Source organism: Myotis lucifugus, unplaced genomic scaffold (genome assembly GCF_000147115.1).
Source record: "Myotis lucifugus unplaced genomic scaffold, Myoluc2.0 scaffold_6, whole genome shotgun sequence".
Taxonomy (NCBI): domain Eukaryota; kingdom Metazoa; phylum Chordata; class Mammalia; order Chiroptera; family Vespertilionidae; genus Myotis; species Myotis lucifugus.
In genome coordinates, this window is record NW_005871054.1 from 7,408,160 (window position 1) to 7,422,644 (window position 14,485).

Consider the following 14,485-nt stretch of genomic DNA (forward strand, 5'->3'; position numbering starts at 1 on the left):
CTCAGCATCTTAACTCCCAGTGTCTTCCATCACCCCGGACCACAGACACTGGCTTTGGGCGAATTTTGGAAATAGTGAGTTTGTCTCTTTCCCTGCAAAAGTGACAATTCCACATTGGGCGCCTTTACATAGACCTTCGCCCAGGCTCTCCACGGGGCAGCCCACTGATCTCGGCCAGGATCTTGTTCTTTCCACCTGGGATTTACTCCTCTTTATCTCTCTAACATTCAACCCAGGGCTTACACATTCAAGGAATTAAAAAAATAATCCTCTCAAAATGTGAGTCCAACTTCAGTGAGATACCACCTCACACCCATTTGAATGGCTGATATCAAAAACAAAACAAAGCAGAAAACTCCAGAAAATAACCAATTGTTGGCAAGAATGTGGAGAAATTGGAACCCTTGTGCACTGTTGGTGGGAATGTAAAATTGTGTAGCCACTGTGGAAGGCAGTGTGGTGGTTCCTCACTTAAAAGTTGATTTATCATTTGATCCAGAAATTCCACTACTGGGTACACAATAAGCACTGTACACCACGTTCATAGCAGCCAACAGGTGGACACAACCCCCCTGATGGATGAAAGGATGGACCAAATGTGGTGTGTACATACTGCGGAATACTGTTGAGTCTTAAAAAAGAAAGGACATTCTGACACGTTACAACATGGATGAATCTTGAGGATATTGTGCAAAGTGAAATAAGCCAGTCACAAAAAGACAGATACCGTGTGATTCCACTTAGTACGTGGAGTAATCAAATTCTTAGGGACAGAAAGTGGAATGGTGGTTGCCAGAGGCTAAGGAAGGGAGAACGAGGAATTATTGATTAATGGGTATAAAGTTTTAAGTTTTATAAGATGAAAAGAGTTCTAGAGCCCTAACCGGTTTGGCTCAGTGGGTAGAGCGATGGCCTGCAGACTCAAGGGTCCCAGGTTCGATTCCAGTCAAGGGCATGTCCCTTTGGTTGCGGGCACATCCCCAGTAGGGGGTGTGCAGGAGGCAGCTGATCGATGTTTCTCTCTCATCGATGTTTCTAACTCTCTATCTCTCTCCCTTCCTCTCTGTAAAATATCAATAAAATATATATTTTTTAAAAAGTTCTAGAGATGGATAGTGGTGATGGCTGCACAATAATGTGAATTTATTCAATGCCACTGAACTGTGCTCTTAAAAATGGTAAGAGGGGAGGGGTGTTAGGGCTGAGTCAAAAGGGTGAAGGAACAAGATGTACAAATTTATAGTTACAGAACAGTCATAGGGATGTAAAGTACAGCATATGAAATATAGTCAATAATACTGAAATAACCAAGTACAGTGCCAGGTGGGTGCTGGAAATATTGGGGAAATCACTTTGTAAAGTATATGACTGTCTAACAGTATACTGTACACCTGAAACTAAAGCAAAATAATGCTGAGTATAAACTGTTACTGAAAAATAAAATTAAAAAAAATAAATGAAAAATGGTTAAGATGTTAAATTTTGTTATGCATCTTTTTTCACAGTTAAAAATAATTTTAAAGCCCTGGCTGGTGTTCTCAGTGGACTGAAGGGTTGCAGGTTCAACCCCTAGCCCCATTTGGGAGTGTGTGGGAGGCAACCGATTGATCTGTCTCTCACATCGATATTCCTCTCTTCCTCTCTCTGTCTCTCTCCCCTCCCTCCCTTCCACTTTCTCTAAAAATCAATGGAAAAAATATCCTTGGGTGAGGATTAAAAAACAAAAATTATAATAATAATTTTACAGAAATCTTCTTGATCAAAACTTATTCCTCCTATGTCCCATTTTCTTGTATCTCTTCACTCCCTAATACATAAATAATGAATTGGTTTTAGTCCCCCCATGGTCACTGTAGTGGTGGGATTTCACTTCTTGTGTCAGGTAGAGTGTGTGTGTGTTTGTGTGTGTGTGTGTGTGTGTGTGTGGTGAATTTTCAATAAAATTCCCCATACTCTAGTCTATGGTCACATAAGGCTGGCCCTGACTGGTTTAAATCTTTCTCACAAGAAGGCATATCTAGGCATATTAGCCAGAGAGTAAATAGGAAGAAATCACTGCTTTTGTTTTTCAAACAATAAGGCAGAGAATATCAAAGAAAGGGGTCGCGAAGTGGCTGCTTCCATCTGCCCCCTCAGCCTCCCTGGTCCTTAGATGACTGTCAGGCGCTGTGTCCTCAGGCGGCTGGTGCCCGGCCCAGTCACAAATGCCAGCCTAAGCCCTTGGCACCGTGTCCAGCATGGCCCTGACATGCAATGGGCGGGGCTTATCGGATCTCCTTTTGCCCTTGTTGGGACTTGCACCTCTCCCCTCCTATCTATTGCACTACATAAATATGCCTGCGGGTTGTAAAGTTTAGATAAAGTCCAAATTCCAGGGCAGCAAGCACAGTTACAACTAAATACCTGTCTTGGCAGAAGGATTCGTTTATGGTTCCTACTTCAAGAAATAAAATATTCTGGCATCTCTGAAAGGACCTTTTTGGTTGAGGCCCTCATTACCCCCTTTTTCCTGGTTTATTTTAGATGCTTTCCAACTCCAGGCTCACTCACCCTCCAAAAGCTGGTGGGGAATGCCCCATCCACGTCTCCTGGAGCTACCTAATGCTATGGGATAAAGTGCAGTGTCCGACTTCCTTGCGTGGCATGACGTCCAAGTTCCTTTACGTTCTGTCTCGGTCTGTCCCTCCACACTCACTCCCTTCACACTCTCAGCCACTCAGCATTACTCACTGTTTCTTAATCACCCCTGTTCTTCCCACGTCTTGGGACATCAGGTTCTTTCTGAGCCTGGAATGCTCGTCCTAGACTTTGCAATCTGGTGAATTTCTGCTCATTCTTCAAGATCCATCTCGAAGGTCACGCCTTCTGTGAAGGCTCCGTGGATTCTCCCGGGAGCTCTTCCTCAGAGCACACCCTGGGCTGGATGCTCTTCCACCACAGTGGACTGACCCTTCCCGGAAAGGTGGGACCCTGCCCTTTCCTAAAGGCCTACCCCCAACTAACATCACCCCCCAACCCCCCAGGATGGGACTGAGAAGTGCCCCACCCTGTAGCACTGCTACTCCACCTGCAGTGCTCACTGCTGACCTGCCCATCCCCGCCCCGCCTCACCCCTTCCTCCGTGACTCACCATGTCTCACTCCCTTGCCCTACCCAGTTTGTACCCTTGTATTATTCAGGGACTAGGACGTCTCCCTCACCAAGTCATACACGCTGTGGAGAGCAGGAACCATGTCTCACACTTCTAGATCCCCCACAACTTCTGGCTTAAGACTTTGCACATGGCAGAAGCGAGATTTGTTAGATAAGTGAACAGACGTGTCCGCATGGTGTCTGTGGGCATGATGGAGTGGGCAGGGGGCAGGCGGGGAGTTTTAGAGAGCGGAGAAACTTGAGGTAAGTGGCACCTAACTCCCCACCTCTGCTGAGGATGAAAACTGCTGAGGCTCCTGGGGCAGGCGCGGGGGTGGAGCACTGGGAGGGAGAGGAGCGCAGTAAGAAGGGACCAAGGCAAGGACACAGCATGCGAACTCAAAGGGGAGGCATCAGATATCTTCAACTGTCTTCCAACTAATGGCTGGAATTAACAACACCGATAATAATGAAAAATACCCCAAGTGTGAACAGCAGCTGCCTCTGGGTTGTCAAATTACAGTCATTTTATTGTGGGATCCCCCGTTTTTCTCTAAAACACAACTGCCATCCTCGCTAGAAACAATATGGATGAACATCGACTTTTTTAAAACAAAAATTGTATTTTAAAAGCCACGGCATACTTTACCTCGAGAGTCCCAGTCGATATGTGTAACGTAGCTAGAAGCACCTTTACAGATGCCGACCCGTTTGCTCGTAAGCACGTTATAAATATCCACAAAGTTATCGTGGGAGGCCACGGCAAGGTATTTTCCTGTATCTATACAGAAAAAGGTGCAGTTACTATCAAAACATTTTACATAAGACTTGGCTTCTGTGAACTTAGCGTTTTAGAACGGGGAAAATGTCAAGGAAATCATGAAAACAGTCCACTGTTGTAACTTTTTGTCCCAATACATTTTTGAAAGTTTTTGCCGTCATCTTTACCTTTTGAAAATTTAATATCAGAGATCATTTCTTTTCTGTGGTGGAAGGAGACCATGTCTTCAACCGTGTCAGCATTTACAACCAGGAAACTCCCATCATTCAGGCCGACCGCGAGGGCTTTCCCATCGGGGGAGAAGGCACAGCATCTTCCACCTGCAAACGAACTCACAACACCACGCTCGTTAGGCCTGACTTGACTACCCAACAACCAAGGGGAAAGCGGGAGAGACCTGCGTGTGCGCTGACACATGAACGTGGGCTGTGTCTTTAGCGCTGCTCGTGAGAAGAACTAAAACGACATCATTTAATCATCTCTTCCCTCCAAACCCAAGGACAGTGATCACCATGGTAAACACACATTTTCAATTTCTTTGAGGACATCCATTCATTTCTTGGTATCTGCATACCTGGGGTTTCCCAAGGGTTACTATAACTAGTATCTTTGCTCCCAAGAAAAGTGGTGATACTTAAGAACAGATGTTCTATAACAAACTTTCTAGAAACTATTTTTTTAAATCATGCCGTACATGTAAAACTTGCTTTAGAGAACCTTGCTCGGTTCTCGGATCCGTGGGTCATGATGCCTCATTCTAGAGGTGAAAGGTTTTGTTCCTGCCTCTTCTGTCACGAGAAGGATGGAATATGGACAACATTCTCTCAAGAGGCATCTGTAAGACTAACCATGGCTGATGCTGCCACGTGAGCAATGTTTTCTCCTGTTTTGTAGGGTCACAGGGAGACACTTATAATGAGGAGTATGGACTCTGGTGGGTATGTTTAAGAGGAATCCTAAGAATATGCCCCCCATTCTTATTTTGAAGACTTTGGAAAGCATGGCCCCAGGGATGGGACAGTCATGCGGCCTTGTGCTAAGGCAAGCATGTCAAACTCTTGGCTCACGAGCTGCATGCCGCGTTTATTTGGCCCGTGTTAGCCTTTGAGTTTGACATGCTTGTGCTAAGGCATTCCCTGTGAGCTTCCATGCACACTCCTCAGTCACTGCTCGTGGGATACTGAAAGCTATGTTCATACCAACAACTTCATATCAGCTCACCAATCGTATCTTCCTCCCTTCGCTTAGCAAACAGCTATTCACCTACGATGAGTCAGGGCTGGTGCTAGTGCAGAAAGAACAGGAAGCGAGCCTACCCCTGAGGAGATTATCAGATTGGGTTAACCATATAACTTATCGTCCAAACCTGGACACTTCTGGGTGAAAGGGAGAGCTATTAATAATTACACCAGGGCAACAGCTATACACTGGGCTGAATGGTCATCTTATCTAACATAATTTAGTAACTGTTCTTTTGAACTGATGTCTAACTAGTGAACAAAGTCCATTGTCTGACACTCAAGCCACTCACGATGAGGACTTGGTTCATCGTTTCCCCATATAAATCAGCGGCCAAAGGATTCAATCCTGTGGTGGTAAAGGGCATGGGCTTTGGGGTCAGACCTGGGCTGGAGTCCTGGCTCCATTAACAAACGCCAGGTGTGCAGTGGGAAGAGAGGAATAAGGTAGAAGGCAGTGCCATGCAGTGGCCACAGGTGTGCTCTCTGAAGCCCCATGTCCTGGGTTTCAATTCAGTTCCATCACTTACAAGCTGTGAGACTTCCGGCAAATGACTTAAGTTCTCTGCGCCTTAGTTTCCTAATTCCTAAGTGGTAACAATGACCTTACTCAGTGGGTTCCCGCCAAATGCAGAGTGCTAGCACAGCCGCTGGCTCAGCAATACTAGCCACCATCATCATTGTTACTACTCTCTGACACCTTCATTTTCTCCTAGAATACACTCCCCATGTCTCTCTGCTTATAAAACAAATACGTTAGTGCCAGACCCAATGTCATCCTTTCCTGCCTCAACTTTCAGAAACCCTTTGGGCCTCAGCTCTCATCTTCTTCTATGATGAAGCCGACCCTGGCAGCAGGCCTTCCTCTGCGCCTCCTGGTACCTGGTTTGTGCCAGATTATCTTTGGTTGCCTCTCCACACCCTCTCTCCACCCTCTTCAGCGCCTGGAGCTGGCCTGTACAGACGGCATCAATGGGCCTTCTTGCCCTCTGGCTTCTGATTGGGTTTGGCCAAGGGGGAGCATAGACAGGAAACAAAAGAGGAAGGAAGGAAGGAAGGAAGGAAGGAAGGAAGGAAGGAAGGAAGGAAGGGAGGGAGGGAGGGAGGGAGGGAGGGAGGGAGGGAGGGAGGGAGGAAGGAAGGAAGGGAGGGAGGGAGGGAGGGAGGAGATAGGGAAGGGAGGAAAGAAGGAAGGAAGAAAAGAAGAGAGGGAGGGAGGGAGGGAGGGAGGGAGGGAGGGAGGGAGGGAGGGAGGGATGGAAGAAGGAAGGATCCCCCTGGCTGCCTCCCTGGGGTCGCTGCATGTGGCTGAATCTCGGCTGATGGTCACAGCTGCTGTCAGGCTGCATCTCACACAGCTCTCACTTTCAATGTTCCGGCGATCGCTCCCTCCTCTTGCCCTTTCAGGCCCAGGGCTGGTGAAGGTACCAGCTGCTAATAGCTGCACAGTGCTGCACTATCCCTACCCACCCCTTTACAAACAGTCTTGTTTTCAGACTCTCCTCACATTACCCAATTTGAATGGACCATCTGTTGCTGGGACTCTGCTCCAATCTTGTCCATCTCTGACACTAGAGATGGGACCATTCATCTTGGATCCTCAGTGCCTGCGACACAGAAGCTACTCAGTAAATATTTGCTGCATTTGTACTTGGTATGCCTCTTAGTTCTAGTGCATATAGGAGTTCAATACATATACTATTTACTCATTCCTTGATATTAAGTATTACTTTTTGTTTAGCAGATTTTCATTTTTCAGCAAATAAAACCAGTTCTGGAGACGGTTAGACATACAATCAAACAGCATGTTTTAGAAGCTGATGCATTTCAACTGATGCACACAGCTCTCGAGGAGAAGAGGAAGGACATATTGCCCCCAGGTGGCAAGTGCCTGTGAAGTGCAAGGAAAAGCAAGTGAGTAACGGAGCTGGGCACCGACAGATCAGGCCAGCCTCCGGGAATAATTCGAAGCCTGCGGAAGTATGACCGCAGCAACAAACTCTGAATTCCCTTTGCCTGACACACTTGGGGGCATCCAACAGGTGCTGTCAGAGAATATCAGTTGAGTGAACGAATGAACCCAACCCGTTCTGTTCTTTGTAAATACTCTTGCAGATGTGGAAGGCGAGGTCGTGTACCTTTTTTGAGTTTCCGTACTGCCAGCATGCGGTGCTGGGAGGATAATTCCCAGATGCGCAGGGTTTTATCATCGCTCACTGTTGCACAGATGGGCAGGAGAGGGTGAGCTGCCAGCCCCCACACTTCTCCCTCCATGTGCCCCTGTGGAGAGAAACAGGACAACAACTCGGTGTGTGTGTCTTGGCTCGCTCTTTGGCAGCCTCATGCAGCATATGCAGCCAAGTGTCTTCCAAACAGGTTCAAGTACGAATAAACACAGTTAGAGCTTCCTGGAGCCAAAATGAATACGCTTTTCACTTGAACCTAAAGCTGGGCTGACATGATGCTAAAGCATTCCTTTAGGAAGCACAGTAGGGATTTGTCGCTTATAAATTTTGTTTTATATGATGCCAAACATCTTTTTATTTAGAAACATCGAGGTGAATAATGAAGTGCCTTCATTTTAATCTGTTGTTTGACATCAGATAAGCACTATATATATAAAGCACAATTTATTGATCACAATGACACAATAAAACCAGATTCTAAAGACGCAGAGACTACCTATCTTAGACAGCAATATTCTTGTCTATTTATTTCCATTTTAGTCCTTTGAATGTATAGCATTTGGCAGAACAGAAATAAAGACAGTTAAAGTTTTCACTTCAAGTGTCCTGGGTTCAACATTTGCTCACAAATTGGTCTATCCAATGGACTTTGGAAAACTGGGAGGTGTGTCACAGGCTCCAGGCCAATTCCACATATCTATACTTTATCACAATCACACTTAACTGGCTTAGAATAATGACTGAGATAAAATGGTATCTATATATATAAAAGGCTAAGTGTCCGTCTGACCGGTAGCTATGAGGCACACTGACCACCAGGGGGCAGATGCTCAACGCACGAGCTGCCATGACGCACACTGGCCATTTAAAAATAAATGGCACCATGGACCTGGGGCCAACAAACCAACACTCAGCTTCCCCCAAGTGGGATACAGGCCCCACCACCACCCCAGAGCGACACCCCACCAAATTGCAGCCAACGCTGCCAAGACTCCATGGCACAAAATGTGGCCCATAGCCCAGCCCAGCCTGGAAATGGTCGCTGTGGGTGCCGGGTAATGATGTCATGTAGCAACACTTGGCTTTATCTCCCTAGAGACTAGCATCCTTGGAGTTTCTTCAGCCCAGGAACCCAACTTGCTTTATAGCCAGGTGAAAACATTTTACAGTTTAACCAAATGTTTGTGAAGCATTTTCCCGTGCCTCTCTCATTTGATCCACAGAGAAGTCCTGGAGAAGGTACATAGGAGACTCGATAGAATCCTATTTTCTTTTCATTAGCAAGATGCAAATAGCAATATTGAAATATTTCTTCTAATTAATTTCCTTTCAATGTGCACAAATCCGTGCACCAGGACACTAGTTTAAAAATAAATAATTAAGGAGAAAACAAATCCCATTTCTATAATTTGTCCCTCAGTAAAGCCATGTAAACAGATTAGTGTATGAGGCAATAAGACAGAGCAGATTGTTAACTGAATTTCTACTTTTAGTGGCTAATTATAAAAAGGCTCTGCTCAGTGAAAAGAAAAGAAAGACCATAGACAGGCATCTGGAAATGTCTGGAGTTGGAATGCTTTGGGGAACAGGTGGCTTTCCAGAGAGAAATCAGATGGTTATGATTTGACTAGGAAGCTGTTTGAGCAAAACAGTAATTTGGCAGAAGAGTTCCAAATTCAGGTGACATTCAAATACCTGTGGAGGGCTGAAGGGTGCAAATGTTGTTTTTGAACTTATTGCATTTGAAGCATCCTATATCCCTAGCTTTCTTCCCTTCAGAAGCCTCCCACCTCCAAGATCATAGTCAGAGGATGGGTCCGGCATCAACCCCCGCATGCCCCAGCCTGGAGCTGCTTGGAGCTCTTTTACGGACCAAGGCCCTTTGCTCATTTTGCTTGAGGACAGGGTTGTGGTGCTCTGAGGCCCTTTCCAACCACTGCTTCATATATTGACTTAAAAATTATATTTCCTTAATCTATGATCCTATTAACTCCTGTCTAACATAGCCATGGACAGTGAGCGAGGCAGGCTGGGAGTACCTCGAGTGGCACAAAGAAATGAGTTTGGGATCTTACTTTCCTACTGTATCTCCCAGGAAGCTGATAATAAACAGCTGCATGACTGAGCTGACTATATTCAAAGTGCACACAATGGAAATGGTCAGAAATCACCTCATGTCACTTCTCTCTTCCCCCAACATAGCTTTCCTTCTCTTAAAAATCAGCAATGTAGCCCTAACCGGTTTGGCTGCCGTGCTACTGAACCTGGAAAAGCGGACCTGAAGTCTTCCCACACAGGCTGGCTGATGGTCCTAACCACGCGGCCTCTCCTGTCCCTGAGCTTTCCCTCCGTGTCCGTCTTCTCAGAATGGGGCCCAGAGCCTGGGAACAGGTGGCCCTACCCACCGTGCACCGCACAGGGCAGATCTCGGCAGGAGCCCGACAACATTGACTGAATTCAACACTGAGTGTTACCTGGGAGGAAACGGCACAGGCCTGATGGGCCAGAAGAGGAAAGAGATGCTGAGGAATAAGGAAATGAATGGTACACATGTAAGAAGAGATGGTTCTACCAGCTCCACAGCTCAGGGGCCGTGCCTTCTGTACTGCTTTCCACAGTCTCCACTGGGAGACACTGAGAACAGCCTGGTGCAGTGACAAAAAAAGGGCTCTGGTGTCTGACAAACTTTGGTTTGAACCCCAGCTCTGCAATTCTTACTGGGCTTTGGTCCCTCATCAATAGGGACCCAATTACATACACATTGAAATGAGCCAATCTGTTGTGGAGATGAGAGAGAGATGTTGCATTGCCGGACACACAGGAGGTGCTCAATAAGTGGTACCTGTGGTTATTTGTACTATTAGAATGATAGAAATAAATATAAAAAAATAATTGTAGAAAACAAAAAAGTAAAAAGCTTTTATTGTCAAGTTTAAAACATATTTAAACAACTATAACATAATACTTAAGAGTTGGAAAACTTAGAGTTTAAGTCTTATAGCACTGTTTAAGTTATATTATGGTAAAAATTTTAAAAAATATTAAGCAATATAGCACGTATGAAAACAATTTAAAGTCTCAAACATGGGCATTAAAAAAATCAATAATGAACTAAAAAGACTTTAAGTTGTTTACATTGAAACAAACACTTGCTTTTCAATAAAACTAAATAAGAAGTCATTGCCAGAAAGAAAAAGAAATGAGTTTGGCAAGAAACAACAAAAATGCAAACAGAGAACAAGACAGTCACACCCAGGACACATCTCAATCCTGCTGCCTGGCACAGTCGGCTATAGAGCTTTGGAGGTTTGTTTTTAACAGAATTTTTTAAAACACAGACTCTTATTCAGCACACCCAGAGGAGGACTTGAGCACCTGCATTTCTAAAACCTCTCAGTGATCTGTGTGCAGACCTGTTCCCAGGGAGAAGTCAACCAGAGGACCCTTCTCAGTGGGATCTTGGGACTTACCCCTAATAAAGCAAGCCCACAGGCACGGGCCAGGGCAGGGGGGGGGGGAGGAGGCAATGCTCCCCTACTGGACCCACAGATGTGCTCGGTGCTCATTCTTCTACTCCACCTTCTGAACACACATGCTCTCCCTCCCATGCCTCTTCCATCTATAAATCAGGTCCATCCACCACCAAATTGGGCAGGACTACCTACCTACTCACCCTCACATACTACTACCCCCTCAGGCGAGACTGTATCATTTCTTTGATCTTTGAGGATTCATTGGTATTTATTTTAATCGGATTTTACCTGAATATAATTCTTGAGGGCCGAGGGAGGGTAAGGAGTATGTAGTGTGTTTCTGTGAATCAAGGCTGAGGCTAAAGTGAGGCACAAAATCTAAAGAGATGCTTGTATGTTTGATGTGTGTGGAGCAGAGAACGTCTTGTTCGTTTTACAGATTGACAGACTGAGAGAAAATACCCCTACGGAGCCTTCTGCACACCTGGAACAGATTTAGACGATGAGATTGCAGACTTTGAGCAGATACTGCAAATAGATAAGGATAAGGCTCTTAGACCTCGGGAGGAGGGAATGGATTTTGAATGGGTGGGAACATGAAAAATTGGTGGCCAGAGGGGGGCTGTGATGGACTCTTGAGGTGACTCTCAAGATGCTCATGATTTTTACACTCTTATATAATCACCCTTTGAGTATAGCATAAACTGTGGCTTATTTTCAATAAAAATATATGGCAAAGGTGATGGATGTTTATGATTACATATATGTGATGATATGATTACGTGACATAACACTGCAGTGCCTATCTTTTCTCTCTCCCTTGCTGGCTTTGAGGAAGTAAGGGGCCATGATGGAGAACCCCATGTGGCAAGGAACTTTGGGCAGCAGCTAAAAGCTGAAGGTGGCCTCTGGCCAACAGCCACCAAGGAATGGAAGCTGTCAGTCCTACAACCACAAGGAACTGAATGAATTCTGCCAACAACCTGAGTGACCTCAAAAGAAGATCCGTCCTAAATTGAGCCTCAGATGAGACTGCAGCCCTGATCTCCCTGCAGCCTTGTGAAACCTTTAGTAAAGGAACCAGGTAAGCTATGCTCAGACTCCTGAGCCACAGAAATGATAAGATAATAAATGTGTGCTGTTTTAAAAGCTACTGTTTAAGTTTTGCACATTAAGACCTCCCCCCGCCCCACACCTCATCCCAGGTCTGGCTCTGATGTGAACTGTGGTTTAGAATATGTTCAAACATGGTACCTGAACAAGCAGTGTCATTGGGCCACTTTTGTCGATTTCCAGGATCTCTCCATTTTTGGTTCCCACCAGGATATGTCCATGTCCCAAAGTGATGGCACGAATGGAAGGATTATCTTCCAGAAGCAATCCTGAGGGGAGGAAATGTATTTAATAGAGCTAAAAATAAAAAGGTTATTACATAAATTCTATTTCTTATAGTTCCCAAACTAGGCAATCATCCTTGACATTTCTACCAGGGGCCTAGAGCTCTGAACGTGGAAGAAAGAGAATTGATTTGATCATGGTTTTCGAAGAACCTTAGTACTACCATCTCCATCCCTATGAACAGAAAGGTTTCTACTGCGTATTTGGGAGTGGCACCTTTAGAGCTAGTCGACAATGCTGATCTTTTAATGGCGTAAGTCTTCAAGCATCTTTCAAACATATCATCCCAGAGCTCCACGACGCCGTCCTTTCCACCTGTTACAAAGCCCTGTGAAGGCACACACGGGAAGAATTACATGCACATTGAAATGAGCAGTTGCCCACCCAGCCCCAACAGGAGCCCCCCGTGGGTAAAGCAGCTTTGTGTGTGTTTCCTTCCTAAGTAGAGGGGACTGAAAAATCTGACAAGATGTAACAGCAATATGATATCTTCTGGAAGCATCTCTCCCCTGCTTCTCTAGCAGGATCAAGGACATTCTCCGTGTCCACTGCACTGCCTCCAGCCCTGAGGCTGGCTCTTGGTGCACCGGGCCACGGCCTTTCCTGTGCCCAGCCCCCTGACTAGAGAGTGGGTTCCTACAGAACAGGACCAGCCGCAAAGTCTGGCAGTTTCTGGTATCTCCTATACTCCTCCTGAATGAATGTGAATTAACATCACAATGAAATGATTGTTAAATATTTTTAAATGAAATAATTACTCCTAGGTGAAAACATCATTATTTCTTATTAAGAGCGAATTAGGCACTTCATATAACAAAACGGTCCTGCTAATTTGTTCGAAAGACATCAATTTCCACAATAATTAAAATCCGGATTAATTTTTACAAAACCTGGAGAGTAAAAGCTTAACATATTGGATATATTTAACTGAACAGTGATCTTGATTCTTGTTCTAAATTTATGATTTCTTGGCCTTACCACTTTTCCTTCCTGGCAACTTATCACATATACCAACTGTTCTTGGAAAAATCTTTTTTTTTTTTTTTTAAGAAAAGTACTGAGTAACTCATTCTGTTTTCTCAGAAACTTTTAATTTACTGCATTTTAATGATGTTTACAAGGAAAAATATTTTGGAGTTTATTACATTAAATATTCTATTCTTACTATAGATTTTGCACCCAGGGAGATCAATCCCCAAATTAAATTTAAATGCAGTATATTATACTGTGATATCCTCATCTTTCTCCATGACTTGTCAGCTTAAGTTACCAAGTAATAAAAAGTTTAAACACATTATATCACATCAATTTCTGCATTCTGCTTTAATCTCTTCTAACATTTGCAGTTTGCAGTTTAACCCAAAACAAGTTTGCTAGTAAAAAAAAAAAAAGCTTAACCACTAAAACAACCATCTAGGTTTGCATAAGCACACTCTATGTTAGCACAACTCTGAACAGGGACAAAATCACCTAACGACTCATGGTAAAGACTGTATGTGTATGTGTATGTGTATGTGTATGTGTATGTGTATGTGTATGTAGTATATTCTACTGGTTTTGTTTCTTTGGAAAATCCTAAAGCAGCTGGTTAAAGACTTCACTCTTGTTGGGGTCCAACCCCAACGGGTCCAGGGATCCCCAAAGGTGTGGACGGAGTCGGCAAAGAATGAATGACATGGAAACTGGTTTCAGTTCATCAGCATAGCGAGGTTCTCCCTCCAGGATCTCCAGCGAAGTTCTGGTTAGGAACTCCAACCAAGTTCTGGTCAGGATCTCCAACCAAGTTCTGGTGCCATGTTCTCTCGCTAGGTTCTCTAGCTAGGTTCTCCAGCTAGGTTCTCCAGGTTCTCCAGCCAGGTTCAGTCACCAGGTTCTTTAGCCAGGTTCTATCCAGGTTCTTTTGCCATGTTCTGTCTAGGTTCTCCAGTGAAGTTCTGTAGCCAGGTTCTGTCCAGGATCTTTTGCCATGTTCTCTGGCTAGGTTCTGGTTAGGAGCTGATGAGGATCTGATGAGGTTGTCTTGTTACATCTGTATTTATACCAGCCGATTTTAATCCTGTCAATTTCTATTACAAAGGTTAGGGCGTTTCTTATCTCCATTCCAGGGAGTAAAGATTATGTAGCTTAACTACCCGCCTGGCACTTAATTAAGGGGTTGTATCCCCTCCCTAACCTCAGGGAAAAATCCCCACCTGGGGAAACAACCTTTCTCGGAGAGGTGACCTTGGTTAAAACACATAGTGCTAAGGGGAGCAAACATATTAAGAACAGTATGCT

General features: G+C 44.7%; 1 protein-coding gene and 1 long non-coding RNA gene across 3 annotated transcripts in view; one reads left to right on the top strand and one right to left on the bottom strand.

Moving 5' to 3' along the window:
• Positions 1 to 14,485, bottom strand: part of EML6 (echinoderm microtubule associated protein like 6) — a 187,420-nt gene that overhangs the window by 47,580 nt on the left and 125,355 nt on the right. For both annotated transcript variants that reach the window (XM_023746778.1, XM_023746785.1), the window contains exons 19-23: positions 12,425 to 12,536; positions 12,065 to 12,192; positions 7,290 to 7,431; positions 4,081 to 4,233; positions 3,782 to 3,913 (exon numbers count right to left, since the gene is read on the bottom strand). In XM_023746778.1, the coding sequence (XP_023602546.1) occupies positions 3,782 to 3,913; positions 4,081 to 4,233; positions 7,290 to 7,431; positions 12,065 to 12,192; positions 12,425 to 12,536 (667 nt within the window). The remainder of the gene's footprint in view (positions 1 to 3,781; positions 3,914 to 4,080; positions 4,234 to 7,289; positions 7,432 to 12,064; positions 12,193 to 12,424; positions 12,537 to 14,485) is intronic.
• LOC111823899 lies at positions 3,192 to 4,446 on the top strand. Its single transcript, XR_002826989.1, has 2 exons — positions 3,192 to 3,396; positions 4,128 to 4,446. It is a non-coding gene; the product is annotated as an uncharacterized LOC111823899 (long non-coding RNA).